Source organism: Rattus norvegicus, chromosome 19 (genome assembly GCF_021556685.1).
Source record: "Rattus norvegicus strain SHRSP/BbbUtx chromosome 19, alternate assembly SHRSP_T2T, whole genome shotgun sequence".
NCBI lineage: Eukaryota > Metazoa > Chordata > Mammalia > Rodentia > Muridae > Rattus > Rattus norvegicus.
This window is the reverse complement of record NC_141552.1, coordinates 13,784,150-13,812,117: the sequence shown is the minus strand read 5'-3', so window position 1 is coordinate 13,812,117 and position 27,968 is coordinate 13,784,150. Positions and strand designations below refer to the sequence as shown.

The following is a 27,968-nucleotide window of genomic DNA, read 5'->3' as shown; positions in this document are numbered from 1 at the left end:
CTATAATGTGACGGGAGGTGTTTCTTTTCTGGTCCAATCTATTTGGAGTTCTGTAGGCTTCTTGTATGCCTGTGGGTATCTCTTTTTTTAGGTTAGGGAAGTTTTCTTCTATGATTTTGTTGAAGATATTTACTGGTCCTTTGAGCTGAGAGTCTTCACTCTCTTCTATACCTATTATCCTTAGGTTTGATCTTCTCATTGAGTCCTGGATTTCCTGTATGTTTTGGACCAGTAGCTTTTTCTGCTTTACATTATCTTTGACAGTTGAGTCAATGATTTCTATGGAATCTTCTGCTCCCGAGATTCTCTCTTCCATCTCTTGTATTCTGTTGGTGAAGCTTGTATCTATAGCTCCTTGTCTCTTCTTTTGATTTTCTATGTCCAGGGTTGTTTCCATGTGTTCTTTCTTGATTGCTTCTATTTCCATTTTTAATTCCTTCAACTGTTTGATTGTGTTTTCCTGGAATTCTTTCAGGGATTTTTGTGTCTCCTCTCTAAGGGCTTCTACTTGTTTATTTATGTTTTCCTGGAATTCTTTCAGGCATTTTTGCGATTCCTCTCTGTAGGCTTCTACTTGTTCTCTAAGGGAGTTCTCCACGTCTTTCTTGAAGTCCTCCAGCATCATGATCAAATACGATTTTGAAACTAGATCTTGCTTTTCTGGTGTGTTTGGATATTCCATGTTTATTTTGGTGGGAGAATTGGGCTCCGATGATGCCATGTAGTCTTGGTTTCTGTTGCTTGGGTTCCTGTGCTTGCCTCTCGCCATCAGATTATCTCTAGTGTTACTTTGTTCTGCTATTTCTGACAGTGGCTAGACTGTCCTATAAGCCTGTGTGTCAGGAGTGCTGTAGACCTGTTTTCCTGTTTTCTTTCAGCCAGTTATGGGGACAGAGTGTTCTGCTTTCGGGCGTGTAGTTTTTCCTCTCTCCAGGTCTTCAGCTGTTCCTGTGGGCCTGTGTCTTGAGTTCACCAGGCAGGTTTCTCGCAAGGGAAAAGTTGGTCCTACCCATGGTTCCAAGGCTCAAGTTTGCTCACGGGGTACTGCCCAAGTCCTCTCCGCGGCTGCAGCAACCGGGAAGATCTGCGCCGCCCTTTCCGGGAGCCTCCGTGCACCAGGGTTCCAGATGGCGTTTGGTGTTCTCCTCTGGCGTCTGGATGTGCGCAGAGTGCAGTCTCCTCTGGTCTCCCAGGCGTGTCTGCCTCTCCGAAGGTCCAGCTCTCCCTCCCACGGGACTTGGGTGCAGAGAACTGTTTATCCGGTCTGTTTCCTTCAGGTTCCGGCTGTGTCTCAGGCGCAGGGGTCCTGCCGCTCCTGGGCCCTCCCCTACGGGAACCCAGAGGCCTTATACATTAATTGCTTTATTAAGTAGTCTTCCAACAGCCATGATTTAGTTAATCTTACCTGAATCTTGAGTTAAATGGGGTAAAGATAGAAAGGAGAAATTTTTTTAAATTAATCTTTCAATATAATAACTTCTTTTTCTTATAATGTATATCTTCCCCCAATGATAAGTGAAACCAAACTCCTTGCCCTGAAGCTGTGCCTGTTTTCCATCTGTTCAAACCTGAGACTTGTAACAGATTTGATCAAAGAGATCGAGTGCACCGGTCAAGGGTCTTCTGGCGTGAGGCACAGTTTGTGACACAGAATTTGGAAGACAAGACATTCTTTATATATTGTGTCAATTTTCTTAACGTGTGTGGAATTCTCTTAACATGTTGTGTTAATGAATTGCTGTAAAATAAGCCATTGAGAGAGCATTTTAACAGAGAAACATCTACAGTGTACAAGTTGTCAAATATATGTGCTTATGGGCAGTCGGAGGTTTTATCTGAAGCCCTGGGGTAAAACACACACACACCCCTGTAAAGGTATCTGGAAGATGATATGACTCCATAAGATAACCCTGAAGAGAAGCTGACCCATCTCCAGGCACTCTGGAGAGCAGAAGCAAGATTGCAAATCCTTGCATCTCAACCACATCCTGTGGAATCACCCTCATCATCTGTGACGGAAAAACTAACCTTTAACTATTAGATTTTAAAGGGAAAAAATCATAAGTTATTCTGCTCCATAATTGCTGCAAAGGGGTTATTAAAATTCCAAACTTATATAATATTATCATAAAAACATGGCATTTTTCTCAAGAAAGACACAAATTGGATACAGGCTTCTGCACTGTAAAACCCAGATGGTTTGCTTAGCTACTCAGACATCCTCTGGTTCAAAAGTTAATTGAACTGAAAACTAAAATCTTGATAATTGACATGCCTTGGGACTGGAGCAGAAAGATAAATTAGCCTCATGCATGGGGTGTTGATGGGTTTGAGAAACCACTGCCATTGGTCAGAGAATACGGCCAGAAAAGAAGAAAATTTCTGTCTCTCTCTCTCCCTCTCTCTGTCTCTCTCCCCCCTCTCTGTCTCTTTCTCTCCTTTTTCTGTTTCTGTCTCTATCCCTCCCTCCCTCCTTCCTTTCCTCCATCCCTCTTCCTTCCTCAGTCCCTCTCCCTCTGCCCCTTCCTCCCTCTCTCTCTCTCTCTCTCTCTCTCTCTCTCTCTCTCTCTCTCTCTCTCTATTCTCTAAATTAGATAATCCACAGTACCTGTACTTCCTGAGATTCATCTCCTTCTCTTTCTCCATTCTCTTACTCACGGATTCAATATCGTCCATTATTTTACCCAGTTTCACTTTTTCTAGAATTAACAAAAAAAAAAAAAGATTTGATTGTGCATTACTATAGTTTCCAAAACAAATGTACTTTTTGATTGAATTACAACTTAAACTTACAGACCTTTTTAAAATAGGAGATGCTATATTATTCCAAAATCAATAGCACAAAGTTACCCATGAAACACATTTGATTGACTTTTCATTACTCTATGCTACTCTGACCTTTTGTAATCACTAAAATTTAGAGCTAGAAAGTAAACCGGACTTGAACAGCGTCTATCAAAAGCAGGAAAAAATGCCTACACCAACATAGCTTATGCCCATACATACAAAGGACTTCCGTGCATATCACCATTATTATCTTCATTATCATAAAGCTTGGTTTACATAGGAGTCTCTGGTGTTTTAAAAATCAATTAGCAAGTCATTAATTAACAGAAGCAAAAATCTCTTCATTTAATAGGCTCAAGACAAAAGTAATAAGTTGGTTATCCACCAACACTTTTCATTTCTCAGCTTAGATATATTAAAAGGTACAGAGGCATATGGTCCATATATCATAAAGCCTATTAATATATAAATATAGTTATAGATCTAGGTATAGGTATGGGTATATAGATATATAGATATAGATAGATAAATGATCCTCCTCTCTTCCAAGTTCCGAGATCTGCCAGCAACCTTCTGCCCACACCACACTTGCCACCAGGGTCCAAGGCTCCTCTTTGTATCGGCAATCTCCTACTCTCCCTGTGACAGTGTTTCTACCTCAGCTTTCACTGCTCTCCCCAACCCATGTTTCTCAAGTTAACTTTAACTAAAAAGACCCTTCATTGTTTTCATTGCTGTTGCTCTTGTTTTTCTTAATAAAATAACTTTACAGGCACTAGTCTGTATCATCCAGTTACCATTATTCAACCTACTTAAGACAACTGAGGGGATATTTTTTTTCCTGTGACGACTGGATGAAAAGTCTGTTTCCATCAGAATTATAGTGACGATCAACACAAAACTAAATTAGTGTAAACACAAAGAAAATGCTTCTAAATTGTGAACATGTGTTGACTACCTTCTCAAGAAAGGAACAGTCCCTGGTTTTCATGAGTCCGGGTAAGGTTTACTTGCAACAATACTAGGTCCAGAGGCCTAACCAATTTTGTTAGGACTTGGCTTTTCTCCATTACTCTGTATTTTCTGTCCTAAATTCCCAGGTCATATCCTCTGCTACCTCCAGACTCATTTTCCCCTTGCCTGTTGGAGCTTTATCATTCAATACATCACTCTGGCCATGAAAGAGTGAGTCACTGTTTATACATGAATTTCACATGTGGATTTTATATGCCTGGATGCAAATTGCAGGCATGTTTACTATGTTGTCAACAGAACTAAAGGATTCTTGGAAATCCAAAGCAATATATACATTTACTAAAGATGGTTGTCACTACAAATAAGAAACCATAGCTAAGAAGCTATGATTTTACTTCCTCAGAAGAGCTGGTGTAAGTTACTCATGTATAAAACATGGGGTGTGACCTTCACCCCCCATAAAACACTTGACATGCTCTTAATTCTTCCCCACATATAAAAAACATGAAGCAAGAGTAATCAGACAATTTGAAAGTCAGACCATTATGGAATTTTTCTGGTCTGGTAATACTAGAAATACTAGAAGGAAGATGGTTTTGAAAATCCTTTTTATTACTTCTAAATTCTTACGATAAGTTCATGTTTAAGATCTTATAACTATATCAAAAGTTTTTCACATGCGAACCCCTATTACAGCAAAAGCAGTGCACCCCCTATTTATTCAGAGTTCTCGCTCTGCATGCATCTGTTTCAAGATACAGTGTGAAAGGAGTACAGAGATACAGGCTGATGACCCAGACATGTGTCAGGGAGGTCGGTGAGCCTGTCTTCTCAGTAACACAAAGTAAGGGGGGACAGTAAGTTCTGTAACAAGGACTGAAAATAAACAACAAACCAAACCTAGAAGAAAAGCCAGAGACACAGTTCTCTGTGTGACCATCTTCTGAGGGTAGCCCTCCCCTAGAAAGTCAGCCTCTGTGCACAAGGAAATAGTTTCAAATGTGAAAGCTTCAAAGATCAAGTTACTTCATGATACTAAAGTCAATATATTTTCCTACTTCATGGAAACATTTTTAAAAATATATTTTAGTTTCTCCTTTTCTAATAAATTATCAAGAATCCCAGACTTAAATCCTTCCAAATAATTTTGTAGAAATAAGTTTTAAAAGAAAGTTTTAACACGTTTGCTACAATTACATGTGTTCTAAAAGTCATTAAAATATAGACTAGAATATTTTATAAACATCATTGATCAAAACACTGTTTATAAGTTGTAACTGTGGCCACAGAAATAAGCACAAAACAGACATCTATCCTTAGAGATTTCTCTATTCTTTCCTACATATGCATCACCTAATAATGCCTTAGGAAAATCATTATCAAAGTGCATATGCCTTCATCGTATATGTAAAGGAAACGATGTGTGATTTGATAACCAAAGAAACATACATTCTGACACATCTCTACACATTTACAACTACCCACACATACAATCTCAAAATTAAATTTCTCTCTCTCTCTCTCTCTCTCTCTCTCTCTCTCTCTCTCTCTCTCTCTCTCCTCCCTCTCCCTTTCTGTCTCTTCTCCCTCTCTCTTTCTGTCTCTGCCTCTCTCTCTGTCTCTCTATCTTTCTTTCTCTACACACACACACACACACACTTCCTTTCAGACTAGTTAAAAACCTAGTATCAATCCTAAATATATTTGTCATATATAAATATTAAATCTCGCAAAGTTCATTTAAAATTGTAACTAATCCAAAAGTAAAATTACATGCCTTTATCCCCAAAGAAAAGCATAAAGACATTTACATTATATGCTTTATGATGACTATGGAGTGGTGTTTAATATGTACTACAAAAACCAACTTCTTCATGTGACTCCTCGTGTGATCTCTAATTTCTGAAATTCATTAATTTGATAATACATCATTCAAAATTCTAATTTATAATAATCCAGAGTCATAAGTTCTTGGAAGAATGACGATTGGAATTGGTTAATCAGTACTGTAGAATCTATAAACTTCGAGAGAAATTGAGTTCATATTTTTTCCTTATTTTACTCTATTAAGGAAACTGTCACACATAAAGAACATATTTGCTAAAGCTATTTGATCTGATAATTGTCATGGCATTTTTAAAAGTTGATATCTTTGGATCAAATTCAAGGTAATGTTTAGCATGTTCTCACATAGACAGATAGATACACCATTTTCAGAAGAAAATTGTCAGCCTGAGTAGACTACAAGTACTATAGCAGATTTTCTCTTTCTTATCTCACAAACTCTAATTGAATTCTAAAATTAATGCCACTGATACCTTAGATCACATTTCCAAGTCAGCCCAAAGTGAATATCAAATTTGTTCAATAAATGCATCCAAGGTACAACCTAATGTGTGTTGAGATAAGACCTTTAACAAATGACTCACAATTTCAAGTCACACATCAGTTCTCTCTCTGATCATTGCTACCTGGTAGGGAACATACAAAGGCTCTTAGTCAAATGGCTCTGACATCACAGAGTCTATAGAGGTTTCCCCGGAGGATCCCTGTGATTGAACTCTCACAGACACTTCATTCCCTCATCACGTACCACATTCCTAACCTCTTGTGTACAAATTAACTGCCAAAGGGAACTATATTCCCCAAAGAGACTATGGCTATAAAGAGTTACTCATCTTTTCTACTAGATCCTCACAATTTTGTCACTCTTAATGTTTCATCCCAATCTCCACAGATCCATATCTATCATCCTTCCTCAAACCATGACATAAACTATTATACACCAAATATCTCAAGACTTTCCCTCAGATAAGTTGGTATTTCACTATATTCTCCTTGATGTCCCTTGCCTGGTCTTTCTACCATCTATCTTAAGGACACAGCCTTCCAGAATCTCTTGTTTATTCCATGTGTTCACCACTCACACTCTGGGGCTGTAGAAAGTCGTTCTCTTTATAGAAACTAACCAATCATTTTCCTTTCCTCTGAAAACAAAAATTAACATAGTCAATTCATTGCCACACTCTACCAAAAAAGTCTGCCAGAGTGACCCCTCTCCCAGTTACTCTAAACTCTACTACTTGTGATCCAATCCCAGCTTCAAGTGAAGAATTCATTCTGACATTTATTTTTAAATATAGATGTAACACTACCCCTCACTTGCCAATCTGCATTCATCAATGCCCAAGACCTGCCTCACCTAGGACACTTGGTAATGTCTAAGGCATTGTTCCTCCCTGGTAGAAACATGAACATGAGGTCACTGCATGTCCTGTCAATCCCCTCAGCTCCTCAGTTCCCACTCCTTGTTTTCTTCTCACAATGCTACAAGTCTCTGGAGCTCAGATCTTGGATTTTCTCCCAACTACACTTTTTCCCTTCATGACCTTCTCAAGGTCTATGATGGTAATAAACTCTATATTTGTGCTACTTGAGAAATAAACACTAAATTTAGATATTTAGCCCACAAAATCAAATTTGAATGTCGTTATAAATAAAGTATCTTTTGAGTAATGTCATAGCCCATTTTGTGGTGCTATAACAGAGTGAATGCTCTTAAGGAAAAGACTACTTGATGTCATGTCTTTGATGTTTAAAAGACTCCTTGTACCTACTATATCCAAATCCTAACTCTTGAGTTTTCTCCATTAAAAACTACATACCCAAACAGGGCCCAGGGGGCCTAACCTAATCTAGATGTGACCGGAAAGTCTCCTTCATGATACGAAAAGACACCATGTAAGCAACTCATAGCCCTACTCAACTATGATGCCTATGAACCACAACAATGACCAGCATGGTATACTAACTCTAAGGGTGCAATAGTGACACACAGACCTTGACGGTAACCAACATCTCTCTAATTAGACTTAAGACCTGCCAAGAAGAGAGAAGTTGTGCCTGGTATTGGAAAACCTAACCAACTACTCAGGGTTAGTGAAGTCATGGACCTTGGGGAACCTACAACTAGCACTGGACTAATAATTCTAATCAGCACGATCCCTAACTACATTCTGCATACTTGACCTTATACATACAGATAAGTGTAGTTCTCACACCTCATTAAGGAAACGTCTCTTTACAACACAAGGAGGCCATTACAGAAAACTACAACTCTACAAATGGGAGTTGTAGAGCCCAGTCTCAACTTATCTACAAAAAAATTCCTGCACCTAATGTTTAGTGATCACTGCAGAAGGGACAAAAACATTGTAAGAGCCAGAGGAACAGAGAATTTGCTGTGAGCCTGTGTTTCCATGTAATGTCAGAAGCTACACTTTTAAAGTCTCACCAACATGACTGTTTGAGCATGAAGGACACCAGTAAACATGCTAACACGGAAGGAGGAAGCTCATGAAGTCTCAACCCTAGAGGAAGAATTACAGGCAACCAAAGAATGCTGAATGTGGTAGAAATATTCTTCCCTAGGGAAGAGTACACCAATTGGCTATCCATTATCAAATGGTCAGCCTGAAAATACACATACAAGCAACATTGCACAGATGAAGCAGGTTGTATTTATGTATATTTTGCAATACACACAGACACAGACACTGACATGGACATGCACACATGTGTGTGTGTGCGAACACATACACATACCCACACACATTTAACAATTTTAAAAGGGGGTCATGAATTTAAAAGATAATAAAGAAGGGTTTGCATGGGAAGGAAGGCTTGGAGTGAGGAAAGGGAAGGAAGAAGGGAAGGAGTGCTAGCACACCAAGAGCACAGGTAGGACTACAACTTCTGCTCCTAGGGACCCACCTGGAGCCCTCAGGACACAGGAGCCAAGGAGCAATCTGGGACAGGATCATTCCAGTTTCTGTCTGCACCCAGAGGTGATACTGAGCCACGGGCCTCTGTGTCCTGATCCTGCTGGGAAAGAGTTGGTCTCCCAGGAGAGCTGACAAACAGACTTACAGGAGGGTCAAGTGACTGTCAAAGACAGCAAGACCAGCTAACACCAGAGATAAACAAATGGCAAGAACCAAGTGTAAGAACATGAGCAACAGAAACCAAGGCAACTTGGCATCTTCAGAACCCAGTTTTCTTACCACAGCAGGGCAAGGATATCCCAACACACCATAAAAGCAAGATTCCCATTTAAACTCACATCTCATAATGATGTTAGATGACTTTTAAGAAGGATATAAGTAAAAACCTTAAAGAAATACAGGACAACACAAGTAAACAATTAGAACCCCTTAAAGAGGAAGCATAAAAATCCCTTAAAGAATTACATGAAAACACAACCAAACAGGTGAAGGAATTGAACAAAACCATCCAGGATCTAAAAATAGAAATAGAAACAATAAAGAAACCACAAAGGAAGTCAACCCTGGAGACAGAAAACCTAGGAAAGAGATCAGGAGTCATATATGCAAGCATCACCAACAGAACACAAGAGATAGAAGAGAGGATCTCAGGGGCAGAAGATTCCTTAGAAAACATTGACACAACCATCAAAGAAAATGCAAAATGCAAAAAGATCCTAACCCAAAACATCTGAGATATCAAGGACACAATGAGATCAAACCTAAGGATAATAGGTATAGAAGATAGCAAAGATTCCCAACATAAAGGTCGGTAAATATCTTCAACAAAGTTATAGAAGAAAATTTCCCTAACCTAAAGAGAAGCCCAAAAGCATACAAGAAGCCTACAGAACTCCAAGTAGACTGAAGCAGAAAAAAATTCCTCCCAGCACATAATAGTCAAAACACCAAATGTACTAAACAAAGAAAGAATATTAAAGCAGTAAGACAAAAAGGTCTAGTAACATATAAAGGCAGACCTACCAGAATTACACGAGACTTCGCAACAGAGACTATGAAAGCTAGACGATCCTGCACAGTTGTCATACAGACCCTAAGAGAACACAAATGCCAGCCCAGGCTACTATATTCAGTAAAACTCTCCATTACCATAGATGGAGAAACCAAGATATTCCATTACAAAACCAAATTTACACAATATATTTTCACAAATCCAGCCCCATAAAAGATACTAAATGGAGAACTCCAACACAAGGCAGGAAGCTAAACCCTAGATAAAGCAAGAAAGTAATCTTTCAACTAACCCAAAAGAAGATAGCCACACAAACATAATTCCACCTCTAAAAACAAAAATAATAGGAAACAATAATCATTAGTTCCTAATATCTACCAATACAAATGTACTCAATTCCTCAATAAAAAGGCATAGACTAAGAGACTGGATATGTAAACAGAACCTAGCATTTTGCTGTATATAGGAAACACACCTCAGTGAAAAGACAGACACTTCCTCAAAGTAAAAGGCTAGAAAAAAGTTTCCAAGCAAATGGTCACAAGAAACAAGCTGGAGAAGCCATTCTAATATCAAATGAAATCAACTTTCAACCAAAAGTTATCAAAAAAGATAAGGCAGGATACTTTATACTCATCAAAGAAAAAATCCACCAAGATGAACTCTCAATTCTGAATATCTATGCTCTAAATGCAAGGGCACCCTTGGTCATAAAGGTCATAAAACAGGCCTCAACAGATACAAGATGATAGAAATAATCCCAGGCATCCTGTCCTACTACCGTGGACTAAGGCTGGTCTTCAAGAACAACAAAAAATGACCGAAAACCCACATATACATGAAAGCTTAACAATGCTCTACTCAATGATAACTTGATCAAGGAAGAAATAAAGAAGGAAGTTAAAGACTTTTTAGAATTTAATGATAATGAAGGCCCAGCATATTGAAACTTATAGAGCACAATGAAAGCAGTACTAAGAGGAAAACTCATAGCTCTGGGTGCCTCCAAAAAGAAACTAGAGAGAGCATACACTAGCAGCTTGACAGCACATCTGAAAGCTCTAGAACAAAAAGAAGCAAATACACCCAAGAGGAGTAGAAGACAGGAAATAATCAAACTCAGGGCTGAAATCAACCAAGTAGAAACAGAAAGAACTATACAATGAATCAAGAAACCAAGAGCTGGTTCTTTGAGAAAATCAACAAGATAGATAAACCCTGAGCAAGCCTAACCAGAGGGCACAGAGACAGTATCCAAATTAGCAAAATAAGAAATGAAAAGGGAGGCATAACAACAGAAACCAAGGAAATTCAAAGACATCAGATCCTACTGCAGAAGCCTATACTCAACAAAACTGCAAAATATGAATGAAATGGACAATTTTCTAGACAGATACCAGGTACCAAAGTTAAATCAGGATCAGATAAACCATCTAAACAGTCCAATAACTCCTAAAGAAATAGAAGTTAAAAGTCTCCAAATCAAAGAAAACCAAGGACCACATAGATGGGTTTAGTGCTGAATTCTATCAGACCTTCGTAGAAGACCTAATACCAATACTATCCAAACTATTCCACAAAATAGAAACTGAAGGAACACTACCAAATTCCTTCTACAAAGTCACAATTAGTCTTATACGTAAACCACACAAAGACCCAACAAAGAAAGAGAACTTCAGGCAAATTTCTCTTATGAATATAGATGCCAAAATAATAAGATTCTTGCAAACTGAATCCAAGAACACATCAAATCAATCCCCCATCATGATCAAGTAGGCTTCATCCCAGGGATGCAGGGATGAAGGATGCCTATAGGCACATAGGAAGTGACAATAGGAGGTGTGGCTTTATTGGAGAAGGTTTGTCAGTAGGGTATGGCTTTGGTGTCTTAGAAGCTTAAACCTGCCTGTGGATTCAGATATAGAACTCACAACTACCTCTCAACCATGTCTGCCCGCATGCCATCATGGTTCCCACCATGATGAAAATAGACTAAACCTCTGAAACGGAAGCCAGTCCCAATTAAATGTTTTTCTTTAAAAGAACTGTAGTCGTGGTGTCTCTTGTCAGCAATACAACACTAAGACATTGTTATTTATATTTCTTTGCTCTCATCTGCTAAAAGCATAGATTCAAACCCTAGGCTGCTTAGATTCCCAAAAGTCTGGCCCTATCCCTCTTCCCAGCTTTGTTTCCTGATATCATGATCTTTCGCCCTTCTGGGGACTGAGGAATTTTTCTCCCACTGCTCAATGGGGCTTCTCTCTGCTCTTAACAATAAAGAAATGTCTTAAAATCCTATTTCTAGTGAGATCTTTGCTGATAAATTTTCATTTTGGCCTTTAGTTTATTATTTCATGGTGTTCCCATATACTTTCTTTTACTTCTCATTCAGCAATTGCCATGCAGTGGGAAAAGAATATTCTCGAACCTAACATTGATCTATAAGTCTTTTTTAACCTTTTGTTTCCCCAGTTCTGAACAGTGTCTGACACAGAAAGAAAAGTCTTTGCTGAGAAAAAAAACTATAAACAGATGAATGGCTTAGGAAATATTTTAGAAATACCTAAGCCTTTGACCACTATAACAACTACAAGTGTGTTTTGAGGTCATTTGTTTAAGCTGTTACTATGAAGAAAACAGTATTGACTTTGCTTAAATGGAACCGAGGTTTCCCCCTTACTACGCTTCTAATAAAGAATACATTTTTACTAATGTTTGCCTTGTGGAAAACTCTACAGCCTGGGAATACTGTTGAGGGAGCTGGGGAAACATCCCTGAAAAGAGGTTGCTTGCCCTAATGGTCCCCATCAATAGAACTTAAGCTATTTGGTAAATAAATATTCTCGAACTATCTGCACTAGAAAAAGAAAAAAATGTCACTTAAGGAAAACACATGAGCCAGTTCTGGTTCCTAGGTTCCCCTTCCCTGTTAGGATGCTCTTGTCACAGTTTCTGACAGATCAAACGTTGAAAGCTCCAGAAACCATCCTCCTCAGCCTTCACGGCTAAAACAAGGTTCTAGGTACCATTTGAACCAGAAAATTTTATTTCAAGCTCTCAAAAACAGCAAAGGGTTCCATGTGCTGCTTTTCCAATCTTCTTGCTGCCATGTGAGGCTTACCTTTTTTTAAAAGGTCTACAGGCTGGTACTTATTTTTTATATTCGGAACATGCTGCTCCGTCAAGGAAGTTTGCTGTGAGGCCTCAGTTAAATTTGAGCATTTGGCAGTGTCCTTGGGGGAGCTAATGCTTCTGAGTACCAACCGATGTTCTTCAACGACATTAAGGATTTCACTTTTCTTAATCTCGAAAGGTATGAATTGGCCAGTTTTCGGTTTTTGGTGTTTGTTTTTAAAGACATCTATAGACGTTCCATGAGCCTTATTCTATAAATAAAACAAAAAAATTAAAATTTTAATATTTATTTTTTTAATGTAGTTGCATGGTTAAGTTTATAAGTAAACTTTACCGAGATGAAAAAAAAATCATACCATAGCTGGCTGCATTTTGAAAACCATCTCGCTGAGAAGATATTTACTGCAACATGCATGACCGTTATTAATTAAGCCCACACTCTAAAGCTAGTCCCAAGCATGAATGGGACTTCAAAATCCCACTTCAAAAGGAAAGTGATTTGTCCAATAGCAGCTTGTGTCTCAAAAGAGATATTTTAAAATGTAGGTGTGCAAACAAACACCCCCCAAAACTTACATACAGGCAGCATTATTCAAATTGAACATTTAGAAATATAGAAATATATATGAAAGGGGTTGGGGATTTAGCTCAGTGGTAGAGCACTTGCCCAGCAAGCACAAGGCCCTGTTCGGTCCCCAGCTCTGGAAAAAAAAAAAAGAAATGTAAATAAAAGTGTATATGCGCTTCCTGGTTGCTGCCACCGCGGAGAGCTCATAAGCAACACCCCACGAGCAAACTTGAGCCTCGGGACCACAGGTAAGACCAACTTTTCTGCTGCAAGCCACCTGCCTGGTGAACTCAAGACACAGGCCCACAGGAACAGCTGAAGACCTGTAGAGAGGAAAAACTACACGCCCGAAAGCAGAACACTCTGTCCCCATAACTGGCTGAAAGAAAACAGGAAAACATGTCTACAGCACTCCTGACACACAGGCTTATAGGACAGTCTAGCCACTGTCAGAAATAGCAGAACAAAGTAACACGAGAGATAATCTGATGGCGAGAGGCAAGCAACAGAAACCAAGACTACATGGCATCATCGGAGCCCAATTCTCCCACCAAAGCAAACACGGAATATCCAAACACACCAGAAAAGCAAGATCTAGTTTCAAAATCATATTTGATCATGATGCTAGAGGACTTCAAGAAAGACGTGAAGAACTCCCTTAGAGAAACACAGGAAAACATTAATAAACAAGTAGAAGCCTACAGAGAGGAATCGCAAAAATCCCTGAAAGAATTCCAGGAAAACATAAATAAACAAGTAGAAGCCTAGAGATAGGAGTCACGAAAATCCCTGAAAGAATTCCAGGAAAACACAATCAAACAGTTGAAGGAATTAAAAATGGAAATAGAAGCAATCAAGAAAGAACACATGGAAACAACCCTGGATATAGAAAACCAAAAGAAGAGACAAGGAGCTGTAGATACAAGCTTCACCAACAGAATACAAGAGATGGAAGAGAAAATCTCAGGAGCAGAAGATTCCATAGAAATCATCGACTCAACTGTCAAAGATAATGTAAAGCAGAAAAAGTTACTGGTCCAAAATATACAGGAAATCCAGGACTCAATGAGAAGATCAAACCTAAGGATAATAGGTATAGAAGAGAGTGAAGACTCCCAGCTCAAAGGACCAGTAAATATCTTCAAAAAATCATAGAAGAAAACTTCCCTAACCTAAAAAAAGAGATACCCATAGGCATACAAGAAGCCTACAGAACTCCAAATAGATTGGACCAGAAAAGAACACACCTCCCGTCACATAATAGTCAAAACACCAAACACACAAAATAAAGAAAGAATATTAAGAGCAGTAAGGGAAAAGGTCAAGGAACAAATAAAGGCAGACCTACAGAATCACACCAGACTTTTCGCCAGAAACTATGAAAGCCAGAAGATCCTGGACAGATGTCATACACACCCTAAAAAAACACAAATGCCAGCCCAGGTTACTGTATCCTGCAATACTCTCAATTAACATGATGGAGAAACCAAGATATTCCATGACAAAACCAAATTTACACATTATCTTTCTACAAATCAAGCACTACAAAGGATAATAAATGGTAAAGCCCAATATAAGGAGGCAAGCTATACCCTAGAAGAAGCAAGAAACTAATCGTCTTGGCAACAAAACAAAGAGAAGAAAAGCACACAAACATAACCTCACATCCAAATATGAATATAACGGGAAGCAATAATCACTATTCCTTAATATCTCTCAACATCAATGGGCTCAACTCCCCAATAAAAAGACATAGATTAACAAACTGGATACGCAACAAGGACCCTGCATTCTGCTGCCTACAGGAAACACACCTCAGAGACAAAGACAGACACTACCTCAGAGTGAAAGGCTGGAAAACAACTTTCCAAGCAAATGGTAGGAAGAAGCAAGCTGGAGTAGCCATTCTAATATCAAATAAAATCAATTTTCAACTAAAAGTCATCAAAAAGGTTAAGGAAGGACACTTCATATTCATCAAAGGAAAAATCCATCAAGATGAACTCTTAATCCTAAATATCTATGCCCCAAATACAAGGGCACCTACATTTGTAAAAGAAACCTTACTAAAGCTCAAAACACACATTGCACCTCACACAATAATAGTAGGAGATTTCAACACCCCACTTTCATCAATGGACAGATCATGGAAACAGAAATTAAACAGAGACGTAGACAGACTAAGAGAAGTCATGAGGCAAATGGACCCAACAGATATTTATAGAACATTCTATCCTAAAACAAAAGGATATACCTTCTTCTCAGCTCCTCATGGTACTTTCTCCAAAATTGACCATATAATTGGTCAAAAAACAGGCCTCAACAGGTACAGAAAGATAGAAATAATCCCATGCGTGCTATCAGACCACCACGGCCTAAAGCTGGTCTTCAATAACAATAAGGGAATAATGCCCACTTATACGTGGAAATTGAACAATGCTCTACTCAATGATAACCTGGTCAAGGAAGAAATAAAGAAAGAAATTAAAGACTTTTTAGAATTTAATGAAAACGAAGGCACAACATACCCAAACGTATGGGACACAATGAAAGCTGTGCTAAGAGGAAAACTCATAGCGCTGAGTGCCTGCAGAAAGAAACAGGAAAGAGCATATATCAGCAGCTTGACAACACACCTAAAAGCTCTAGAACAAAAAGAAGCAAATACACCCAAGAGGAGTAGAAGGCAGGAAATAATCAAACTCAGAGCTGAAATCAACCAAGTAGAAACAAAAAGGACCATTGAAAGAATCAACAGAACCAAAAGTTGTTTCTTTGAGAAAAACAACAAGATAGATAAACCCTTAGCCAGACTAACGAGAGGACACGGAGAGTGTGTCCAAATTAACAAAATCAGAAATGAAAAGGGAGACATAACTACAGATTCAGAGGAAATTCAAAAAATCATCAGATCTTACTATAAAAGCCTATATTCAACAAAACTTGAAAATCTGCAGGAAATGGACAATTTCCTAGACAGATACCAGGTACCGAAGTTAAATCAGGAACAGATAAACCAGTTAAACAACCCTATAACTCCTAAGGAAATAGAAGCAGTCATTAAAGGTCTCCCAACCAAAAAGAGCCCAGGTCCAGATGGGTTTAGTGCAGAATTCTATCAGACCTTCATAGAAGACCTCATACCAATATTATCCAAACTATTCCACAAAATTGAAACAGATGGATCACTACCGAATACCTTCTACGAAGCCACAATTACTCTTATACCTAAACCACACAAAGACACAACAAAGAAAGAGAACTTCAGACCAATTTCCCTTATGAATATCGACGCAAAAATACTCAATAAAATTCTGGCAAACCAAATCCAAGAGCACATCAAAACAATCATCCACCATGATCAAGTAGGCTTCATCCCAGGCATGCAGGGATGGTTTAATATACGGAAAACCATCAACGTGATCCATTATATAAACAAACTGAAAGAACAAAACCACATGATCATTTCATTAGATGCTGAGAAAGCATTTGACAAAATTCAACACCCCTTCATGATAAAAGTTCTGGAAAGAATAGGAATTCAAGGCCCATACCTAAACATAGTAAAAGCCATATACAGCAAACCAGTTGCTAACATTAAACTAAATGGAGAGAAACTTGAAGCAATCCCACTAAAATCAGGGACTAGACAAGGCTGCCCACTCTCTCCCTACTTATTCAATATAGTTCTTGAAGTTCTAGCCAGAGCAATCAGACAACAAAAGGAGGTCAAGGGGATACAGATCGGAAAAGAAGAAGTCAAAATATCACTATTTGCAGATGAATATGATAGTATATTTAAGTGACCCCAAAAGTTCCACCAGAGAACTACTAAAGCTGATAAACAACTTCAGCAAAGTGGCTGGGTATAAAATTAACTCAAATAAATCAGTAGCCTTCCTCTACACAAAAGAGAAACAAGCCGAGAAAGAAATTAGGGAAACGACACCCTTCATAATAGACCCAAATAATATAAAGTACCTCGGTGTGTCTTTAACCAAGCAAGTAAAAGATCTGTACAATAAGAACTTCAAGACACTGAGGAAAGAAATTGAAGAAGACCTCAGAAGATGGAAAGATCTCCCATGCTCATGGATTGGCAGGATTAATATAGTAAAAATGGCCATTTTACCAAAAGCGATCTACAGATTCAATGCAATCCCCATCAAAATACCAATCCAATTCTTCAAAGAGTTAGACAGAACAATTTGCAAATTCATCTGGAATAACAAAAAACCCAGGATAGCTAAAGCTATCCTCAACAATAAAAGGACTTCAGGGGGAATCACTATCCCTGAACTCAAGCAGTATTACAGAGCAATAGTGATAAAAACTGCATGGTATTGGTACAGAGACAGACAGATAGACCAATGGAATAGAATTGAAGACCCAGAAATGAACCCACAACCTATGGTCACTTGATTTTTGACAAAGGAGCCAAAACCATCCAATGGAAAAAAGATAGCATTTTCAGCAAAAGGTGCTGGTTCAACTGGAGGTCAACATGTAGAAGAAATACAGATCGATCCATGCTTATCACCCTGTACAAAGCTTAAGTCCAACTGGATCAAGGACCTCCACATCAAACCAGATACATTCAAACTAATAGAAGAAAAACTAGGGAAGCATCTGGAACACATGGGCACTGGAAAAAATTTCCTGAACAAAACACCAATGGCTTATGCTCTAAGATCAAGAATCGACAAATGGGATCTCATAAAACTGCAAAGCTTCTGTAAGGCAAAGGACACTGTGGTTAGGACAAAACGGCAACCAACAGATTGGGAAAAGATCTTTACCAATCCTACAACAGATAGAGGCCTTATATCCAAAATATACAAAGAACCCAAGAAGTTAGACCGCAGGGAGACAAATAACCCTATTAAAAAATGGGGTTCAGAGCTAAACAAAGAATTCACAGCTGAGGAATGCCGAATGGCTGAGAAACACCTAAAGAAATGTTCAACATCTTTAGTCATAAGGGAAATGCAAATCAAAACAACCCTGAGATTTCACCTCACACCAGTGAGAATGGCTAAGATCAAAAACTCAGGTGACAGCAGATGCTGGCAAGGATGTGGAGAAAGAGGAACACTCCTCCATTGTTGGTGGGATTGCAGACTGGTACAACCATTCTGGAAATCAGTCTGGAGGTTCCTCAGAAAATTGGACATTGAACTACCTGAGGATCCAGCTATACCTCTCTTGGGCATATACCCAAAAGATGCCCCAACATATAAAAAAGACACGTGCTCCACTATGTTCATAGCAGCCTTATTTATAATAGCCAGAAGCTGGAAAGAACCCAGATGCCCTTCAACAGAGGAATGTGGTACATCTACACAATGGAATATTACTCAGCTATCAAAAACAATGACTTTATGAAATTCGTAGGCAAATGGTTGGAACTGGAAAATATCATCCTGAGTGAGGTAACCCAATCACAGAAAAACACACATGGTATGCACTCATTGATAAGTGGCTATTAGCCCAAATGCTTGAATTACCCTAGATGCCTAGAACACATGAAACTCAAGACGGATGATCAAAATGTGAATGCTTCACTCCTTCTTTAAAAGGGGAACAAGAATACCCTTGGCAGGGAATAGAGAGGCAAAGATTAAAACAGACACAGAAGGAACACCCATTCAGAGCCTGCCCCACATGTGGCCCATACATATACAGCCATCCAATTAGACAAGATGGATGAAGCAAAGAAATGCAGGCCGACAGGAGCTGGATGTAGATCGCTCCTGAGAGACACAGCCAGAATACAGCAAATACAGAGGCGAATGCCAGCAGCAAACCACTGAACTGAGAATAGGACCCCCGTTGAAGGAATCAGAGAAAGAACTGGAAGAGCGTGAAGGGGCTCGAGACCCCTTATGAACAACAATGCCAACCAACCAGAGCTTCCAGGGACTAAGCCACTACCTAAAGACTATATATGGACTGACCCTGGACTCTGACCTCATAGGTAGCAATGAATATCCTAGTAAGAGCACCAGTGGAAGGGGAAGCCCTGGGTCCTGCTAAGACTGAACCCCCAGTAAACTAGATTGTTGGGGGGAGGGCAGCAATGGGGGAGGAAGGGGAGGGGAACACCCATAAAGAAGGGGAGGAGGAGGGATTAGGGGGATGTTTGCCCGGAATCCGGGAAAGGGAATAACACTCGAAATGTAAATAAGAAATACTCAAGTTAATTTAAAAAAAGTGTATATACATATATATATATATGAATATATAATAACATTTAAAGAATGGATGAATTTGAAGGAGAGCAGGAAGGGGTATATGGAAGGATTTCAAGGGAAGGATGGGAAGGGAGAAATTAATTATAATTAAATTATCTCAAGAAATACAGTCTATTTTTAAATAATTTTTTTAATTTAGTCATTTTAACCACCTCTGAGAACACTTAACTGCCTATAAAATTCCCAAATGTTTCTCTGCTAAGCTGGAAACCACTCAGGATGGAGGTATGCTGTCATGAATTGATTGTATGTATTGATAACAGGATATAATTTTTCAGTTGTTTTTAATCACGTGTTTCTTAATTTTGAGCAGCATAGTCAGTGGAAGACTGACACAGCTCCAGGTCCCTGAAATGCAATTGTCTATACAATATCTGTCCTACAGATGGACAGAGCTGGTTACAAAAAGCCAAGTTGTTGTCACTTCTAATTGTTGCCAACTCAAGATGTCATTAAGCTCTTGGTGCTAAGTATTACCTTTACCACTTGTCCCAATGGCTACCCCGTCTTAAGATTTCCCACCTGCTCTGCAAAGCCTTTTTCCCAACTGGGACCCCCGTCTTTGCTCCCTTTTACCCTCCCACCCTTCCTAAGACCGCACAACTGCCTGACGCCTAGCAAATGTCTGTTGAGCAGGCACAACGCTTGTTGCTGGAGATACGACATTCCGAGAAGACAGCCTGTCCTCCAGGGTCTACAGACTGCAACAGAGAGCTTTAATGCAAAGTGACACGGGAAAAGACACCGGTTCACATATCAGGCTGAGGAGACCGGAGAGGTGCGTCTCATGGTGAAGCTTCTATTCTAGTTTTGTCTAAACAGACTTAAGGGAATACTTACATAAAATGATAAATCCAAGAAAGGGTTAACACCCTTAAATATATCAAATGTGCAAACGTGTGTGTGTGTGTGTGTGTGTGTGTGTGTAATCATCAAATCATTTGAATAATGATCTGTGTGCCATCTGAATCGGTTTTTATAAAAGCTACTTGAAGCTGTCATTAGTGTCCATGAAAGCTTTTGTGATGATCATTACGGTCTTCAAGTCCCTGACTCATTTTTTCTGAATAGACGCATTAAATAAGGCAAAGCAATACCTCGTTTACTCTCTTGTAATGCTGGGCGATAAGAGATTTTGCTTCTTGCAAAAAATCTCGCTGGGTGGTTTCTAATAAGGGGCCTAGAATGGAAACAAAAACACTGCTTTAAATAAAAGTATTTGTTTTGTGGCTGAGACAAGGTCACAAGCTGGCTTGCCATTTGCCATTGTCCTTCCTCAGCCTCCCAGGCACTGCTTAAAATCATTACTTACTTCCCTACAGCAAGGGGGTGAAGCTAGGAGATTAAATTTTGGAGACAGTTGTGGATTTTGTGGGGCTCAATTACGGGGACTTTCTAAGTAATCTTTACAGTTCGATTCGAAAGAAATGAAATAACGTCTACTTGTATGTAATATCTATTATTTGAAAAGAAAACTCAATTTATAGTGGTCAGGATAATGAGCTAAATGATCTTAAATATTAAGTCCCTGAAAAACTAAAGGAAAAAACAAACAAACTTGAAATATCCATCGTCTTTGAAGATTCTTTGAATATCATCTTATAAAAATATTAAAATACATTTGGGGCATAAAAATATTAACTCTTACCCAGTTGACTAAAGCATATAATTCTATACGTTTTTGAGTGCTTTTAATTTGTTGGTAAAGTAACAATTATAAAATAAAATGCCTCAATAAATCAGTAGGACTTATATGGAAATGAGAAATATCCATTCCTTTTTTTTAATTTTTTATTAGATATACTTCTTTACTTACATTTCAAATGTTATTCCCCTTCCCGGTTTCCTGTCCATAAGCCCCCATCCCCTCCCCTCCTACAGATATTCCTTCCATACATCCCCCTGACTGCCCCCCATATTCCCCTTCACTGGGGGTCCAACCTTGGCAAGACCAAGGGCTTCCCATTCCACTGGTGCCCCAACAAGGCACATATGCAGTTGGAGCCCTGGGTCAGTCCATGTATAGTCTTTCGGTAGTGGTTTAGTCCCTGGAAGCTCTGGTTGGTTGGCATTGTTGTTTTTATGGGGTTGCAAGCTCCTTCAACTCTTTCAATCCTTCCTCTAATTCCCCCGCAAGGGGGATCCTTGAACAAGCCTTTTATGCACCCAAAAGTCCCAGAGACTTGTAAGCCTGTATTTTCTAACACAGAAAGTTTCACCCCTTCCCAGTTAGACTTCACTTCCCAGAAAGCCTTCACAAAAAAATTACAAAAAAGATAATCAAAGATTTATGGTCATGTGGGTGAGTCCATCCTGCATGTGTAGTCTGAGTGAATGCCCTTACTGGTCTGTGTTTGACTGAATTCGCAGGATTTGGAAAAGGCACCCTCAAACTGAGCCTGTTGGCAGATGCCTAGAATCCCAGCATTTGGGAAGCTGAGACAAAAAGATTTTGAGGCCAGCCTGGGCTACATAACAAGATACTGTCTCAAAAAGTCAAAAATAAAACTGTGCTAAATAACCTTAGGCACAATGAACTCAATTCTGCATGTATTCATTGCGTACCTGCTAAGCTCTGTGCTGCTTTCAGTGCCAAATGTGCCCACACGGGACACCGTTGCACCTGTTTTCTATGTACTATAGAGCTTGGGTTCTTCTAGAAAGAATCTATTAACAAACTCAATGGCATTTAGTACAAAGTATACTGAAATATAGAATAGCATAAACCACCACTAACTGGCCCCCTGATGACTAAACTTCACCTTGAAGAGTTAAAGCTTTACATTGCGTGATGGAAGGAAAGGTTTAAAACAGAAACATCTCCAGAGAAATGACCCAGTGAGGCAAATCCAAACTCAAGCAGCAGCTTTAAATCTGTACTTCATTAATTTCTTGAGCTCCCAGCACCCCAGCCAGAGTAGCTCAAACTCTGTTTCATATTTAAGCTCCTACTAAGTTTTATTTTAAAGGAAATAATCGTTGGCTAAAATAACATATATCTAACAGGTGAAAGCCAAGATATTTCAATAAAAGATTCATGCATAGAAAAGATCATGTTCCAAAAAGATAAACATGAACAGCTGTTAGTCATGGGCACTCTTGGCTATGCCAGCCATGTTTCAAGCAGTGGGTAGCCGCACGTGACTAGTAAATAACATGTCAGGCCTTCTCTGTTCGTAGAAGTCAAAAGTCATGCTTTACACATGGTTTGTTCTGTGAGTCATTGCATCAGAGGAAAAGATTCTTCAAAACAATTTCATTGATTAGGTAACATGGCTACTCACCTTCCACTACTTCAGGTATAGCTTCTGCAGTTGCCATGACGGGTAGGTTGGGTTATCCTTCTTGAATGCTGAATGCCACTGTTTATGAGTGATAAAGATGTGACGGTCACTTATTTAGGTATTTTATTTATTCATAAATAAAATGATTAACTAACACTTATATTGCATACTTTTAATCTAAAACTTTCCGGGGCTACACACACACGCACACACACACACACACACACACACACACACACACACACACACACACACAATCTTACAGTTGTTAGTGTTTTGCTTTCACAGATGTCTATATGCATGTGAGAGTATCAGAAGCCCTAGAACTGGAATTACAGATAGTTGTGAGTGGCCATGAAGGTGCTGAGACTTTAACCCAGCTCCTCTGGAAGAGCAGAGCCACCCCTCCAGCCCCCTGATCTAAAGCTTTCAATGTCTCTTCTCTGATGGGTGGTGGGGTATTTGCTTACATTCTACCTTACTGGACTCAAACAGCTTTGAAAGGGTTTGGATGTCTTTAAGTGTATTCCCAAAGGTTCCCATGTTGAAAGCATGGCTCTTGGTGTGCCAATGACAGTGTGAAGGACTTAAGAACTAGTGAAGCATCTTTAAGTCATGTGGAGGATGTAATAGGATTAGGTTGAGCTACCCTAGCCCCTCTGGCTTCCGGTTTCTGAGATATGATTGCTCTCTTCCTCATGTGCTGCCACTATGAGAAACTCAGCCACAAGCTTCCCCACTGAAGCTGGGACAAAGCTAGCGCCGTAATTTGCACCTCTGGAACGGAGTTAAATGAACTTCCCTCAGACAGTTCATGTATTGTAACAGAGCTGGACACCTCCTAGAGCTGCTGCCTCACATTTGGTAGAGCCCGAAAGAAAAAATGGAGAGAAAGGGAACCAACAGTTCATGCGAACAGCTATTTCGTGGAGTAAAAGAACTCAACTTCAAATATTCTACCTCGAGGTGCTGTGAGAGCTCACGCAACTTCATTACTTTCTTATTAATATCTAATTCATACCTTATACATTCCAGCTCTGATCTTAGATTTGTGTTCATCTTCAACTTAAAAAGTGCCCGGGGTTTTGTTCCCATCTCCTTCGTGACTTGTCTAGTCTCAGTCCCTTATCTCTGCTTTAAATATCATAGCTATGCTGTCTATTTCATCTGTGTAAGGAGCTAACAATAGAAGTATGTCTAAGAGTCCCATAACCCCACACAGACCACATGCACCTGGAAAGCAAAATTATACTAAAAAAAAAATACTAGAAATTAAACACTGCTTGTCCTCAACTGTGAATGACTACCATGCACCTGGGAAGTTTAATGAACATATCAGTCTAGATTCTAAGAACTTCATTTTTGAAGTTTACCTCTGCCTTGAACCTTGATACAGGGGTTTCTAGTCCAGTGTTCCAGATTCTGGAGATGCTCGGAAATGGACTGGTACATGGACAGAGCTGAGTTCTCCTTTCTACATCAATACTACGTTCCTTTGAAAGCATTATGCTATGTATTACGTGTCTCTAGAGTTATGGAATCACTTGCACTGGTGGAAACTGTGCACTCAGTGTTTGTATGATTATAAACAAGAATACTACATGCCTCGCAGGGACCCACACACCATCGTAGTCTAGACTTTACACATAACTGTTCAGTTGACTGACTCATCCAACAATCTGTGAAGAAGAGTTCAACCCTTTGGGGACTATTGTAATAAGCATAAACTCCACCCCACGAAAGTCATTACTATAGTCACATGTGGTTAGATAAAGAAGTATAAAAAGTTTCCTCGGTCCCTACCCAGAGAAAGAAACCACTACAACACGTATTTAAAAATTCGGAATTCTAGAAAAATCTATTTCTCCAAGTCTCAGAATTATACTGTAGGCAGGATCACAGAATATGTCCTCTCCGGGTAGATGCAACTTAAAGTTCTCTAAATTGGTAAGAGAAAGCTTAAGATTTACATTCCTGTTTTTGTAGGATAAGAGGCAAACAGAATTAGAACTCATTTCCTACCTTATCCTCATAAAGTAGATGACTAATCAGAGTTGATCGTAGACTATACCATATAGGACCTTAAATTTTCCCAAAGGCCTATATATTAAAGGCTTGTATAAAAGTACCAGAAGGTGGTGGCATTTCCTGGTAGGAGGATCTCTGGAAACTGAGTCATACCTTTGAAGAGAATATCAAGACCCTAGACATTCTGCTTCCACTTCCAGGATATGAGCAAACTTCCTCCATCAAATGTCCCTAGTTTAAGGTACTGTGCCACCACAGACCGAAATGATGGAGTCAAACAACCATGGAAAGAAAATTCTGAAACCATGAGCTAAAACAAAACTTCTGTCTTTACAATTGGCCATTAGTATCCTGGAAATGTTGGCCAAGCAAAGGAAAGATAACAAATGTTATGTCTTTCATAAGGATGTACTTGGGATCAAGAACAGATGTGGTTGCCCCACAGGGGGATGCCGGGAAGGGGACCATAAATTAGGGACCTGGAAAAGGTGGCCCAGCAGTTGGTGTGAGAACAAATGACAGAAATTAGGCAAATGGGTGGAACTGGAAAATATCATCCCGAGTGAGGTAACCCAATCACAGAAGACACACATGGTATGCACTCACTGATAAGTGGATATTAGCTCAAATGCTTGAATTACCCTAGATGCACAGAACACATGAAACTCAAGAAGGATGACCAAAATGCGAATGCTTCACTCCTTCTTTAAAAGGGGAACAAGAATACCCTTGGGAGGGAATAGGGAGGCAAAGTTTAGAACAGAGACAGAAGGAACACCCATTCAGAGCCTGCCCCACATGTAGCCCATACATACACAGCCATCCAATTAGACAAGATGGATGAAGCAAAGAAGTGCAGGCCGACAGGAGCCAGATGTAGATCGCTCCTGAGAGACACAGCCAGAATACAGCAAACACAGAGGCGAATGCCAGCAGCAAACCACTGAACTGAGAATAGGTCCCCCGTTGAAGGAATCAGAGAAAGAACTGGAAGAGCTTGAAGGTGCTCAAGACCCCATATGTACAACAATGTCAAGCAACCAGAGCTTCCAGGGACTAAGCCACTACCTAAAGACTATACATGGACTGACCCTGGACTCTGACCTCATAGGTAGCAATGAATATCCTAGTAAGAGCACCAGTGGAAGGGGAAGCCCTTGGTCCTGCCAAGACTGAACCCCCAGTGAACTAGACTATGCGGGGAGGGCGGCAATGGGGGGAGGATGGGGAGGGGAACACCCATAAGGAAGGGGAGTGGGAGGGATTTGGGGATGTTGGCTTGGAAACCGGGAAAGGGAATAATATTTGAAATGTAAATAAGAAATACCCAATTTAATAAAGATGGAAGAAAAAAAAGAAAATGCATTAAAAAAATAAAAAATTTAAAAAAAAAAGAAATTTTCGTTTAACACTAACTTTCTTCCCACTGTCTCTCCACACCAAGTTTCTAAATCTCCAGTCCCACTTTCACCTCCACACTTTGCGCTCAGAAACTTGACCTGTATCTACCTGTTCCTGGGGCCCTGGGCCTCAAAGCACCTTACGTTTTTGTCTGTCTTCACAGAAGAGCATCCGCCTTCCAAAGTGTGGACCAGATCATTTCCTTTCCACTGCTTCTGATTGCATTTAAGGACGTGGCCTTGGCCCTGGCCTTGTGTATCTCACCGTCCTATATAAATATGAAGAAGAAGCTTGGGACTACAATCTTAAAAACTCCACAACTCTGGAACTAAGTCAGTAGGTGGATTTGACTTGGTTTAGTTTTAATTTTCCTCATTTAAATGATATTACTGGGATAAAATACTTTAAAGGGCCCTTCCGATTTTAATTTTGGTGTATTGTTTTTATATATTTTGAAATAAAAAAATAAACCGCCGATTCTGAATGACAGAAGTCAACTATGCGGTCAAGGTTTCCCAGGTCTCCTTTGGCCACTTCCTGCCTTTTCAGAAGCTGCAGAGTCTGACATAAAAGGAAAAGTCCAGGCCAGACCTCCTGAGTCACGTGACTCCCCACAGCCTTCGGCACTCCCTCTCATTCCATAACCTCTCTCTCGTAGTCTGGTCTGACCACTGTTCCCAATCTGTGCTACATTTCGTTCAGATTAACAAGGGTGATGGTCTATCCATATTGGCCACTGGACTAGATCACGACCCATCAGACGACACACTTCTGAGCAAGTCTTTGAGAAGTTTACCAGAGAGCGCCAGTGCCACCATACTGCTATACCAGATAGAATAGAAAGGAAAAGAGGAGACTCGGTGGTTCCCTCTGTACTTGCTGACTGTGGAGACAGTGCAAACAACCACCTCTTGCTTCTGCCACCACAACTGGAATCCTTATGCCATCCTATGCTGTTTCCTTAGACTGAAAACAAAGATAAGCCCCTTCTCTTTCAAGTTGCTTTAGACAAAGTATTTTCTCACTTGTACAGAACAATAACTACGAGCAGAAAGAACCTGAGATTGCTCGTTTGGATTGGGGAGACTTGCCTTCGTCATGGTGTCTGTTCACAGCAGTAAAACCCTAACTAAGACACCTAGAATACATTTTAGCTAGAATCCCCATTGACCACACCTTGTATGATCCCAGAAGCATCCCCACTGGGCAACACACAGCCACCACACCCTCCTAAGAACCAGAAAAAGCAACAGAAACCAAGGAACAAAACACCCCTCCCCCAACAAAGACAAGACAGGAAATCAGCACCTAAAATTCCAGTCTTCCAAAGCCAATTGTGTAGACTCCAGTGTAACAAACACAAGAACAGCCGGGACAAAATGTCTCCACTAGGGCCAGCAACCACACCACAGAAGGCCCTGAGCATTGCAACATAGCTTAACTACAAGTAAGAGACCTTGAAGTGGTCTTTATGAATATGACAGAGGCCCTTAAAGAGGAAATGAGTAAATGGCTTCCAGCTTTGTATTTCCATGGAATTCCTGAGTGTGAAAATGAATGGATCACGACATCTGTATCTGTTAGTTTTGCTTTTCCTTGGGCTCTGTCCTTTCAGTTCATTTCGTCCTATTCCAATGTGTTAGGTTTTGTTTTATCTTTTTTTTATTTTATTGCATTATTATTATTTAGAAGTCTGTTCGATTTCTAATGACAGAAAGGGTGTGTTCTGGATTGGAG

At 39.7% G+C, this 27,968-nt stretch overlaps 1 protein-coding gene across 4 annotated transcripts in view; it reads right to left on the bottom strand.

The window, feature by feature from the left end:
* The window catches only part of LOC147998803 (IQ domain-containing protein M-like), a 208,622-nt gene that overhangs the window by 142,446 nt on the left and 38,208 nt on the right, over nt 1-27,968 (bottom strand). For all 4 annotated transcript variants that reach the window (XR_015643767.1, XR_015643765.1, XR_015643766.1 and 1 more), the window contains 4 exons: nt 22,803-22,880; nt 20,616-20,698; nt 12,683-12,947; nt 2,609-2,699 (listed from right to left, as the gene is read on the bottom strand). Coding sequence is in view for 1 of the 4 variants with exons in the window: in XM_087595439.1 (XP_087451565.1) it covers nt 2,609-2,699; nt 12,683-12,947; nt 20,616-20,698; nt 22,803-22,839 (476 nt within the window). In the remaining 3 variants the exon portion in view is untranslated. The remainder of the gene's footprint in view (nt 1-2,608; nt 2,700-12,682; nt 12,948-20,615; nt 20,699-22,802; nt 22,881-27,968) is intronic.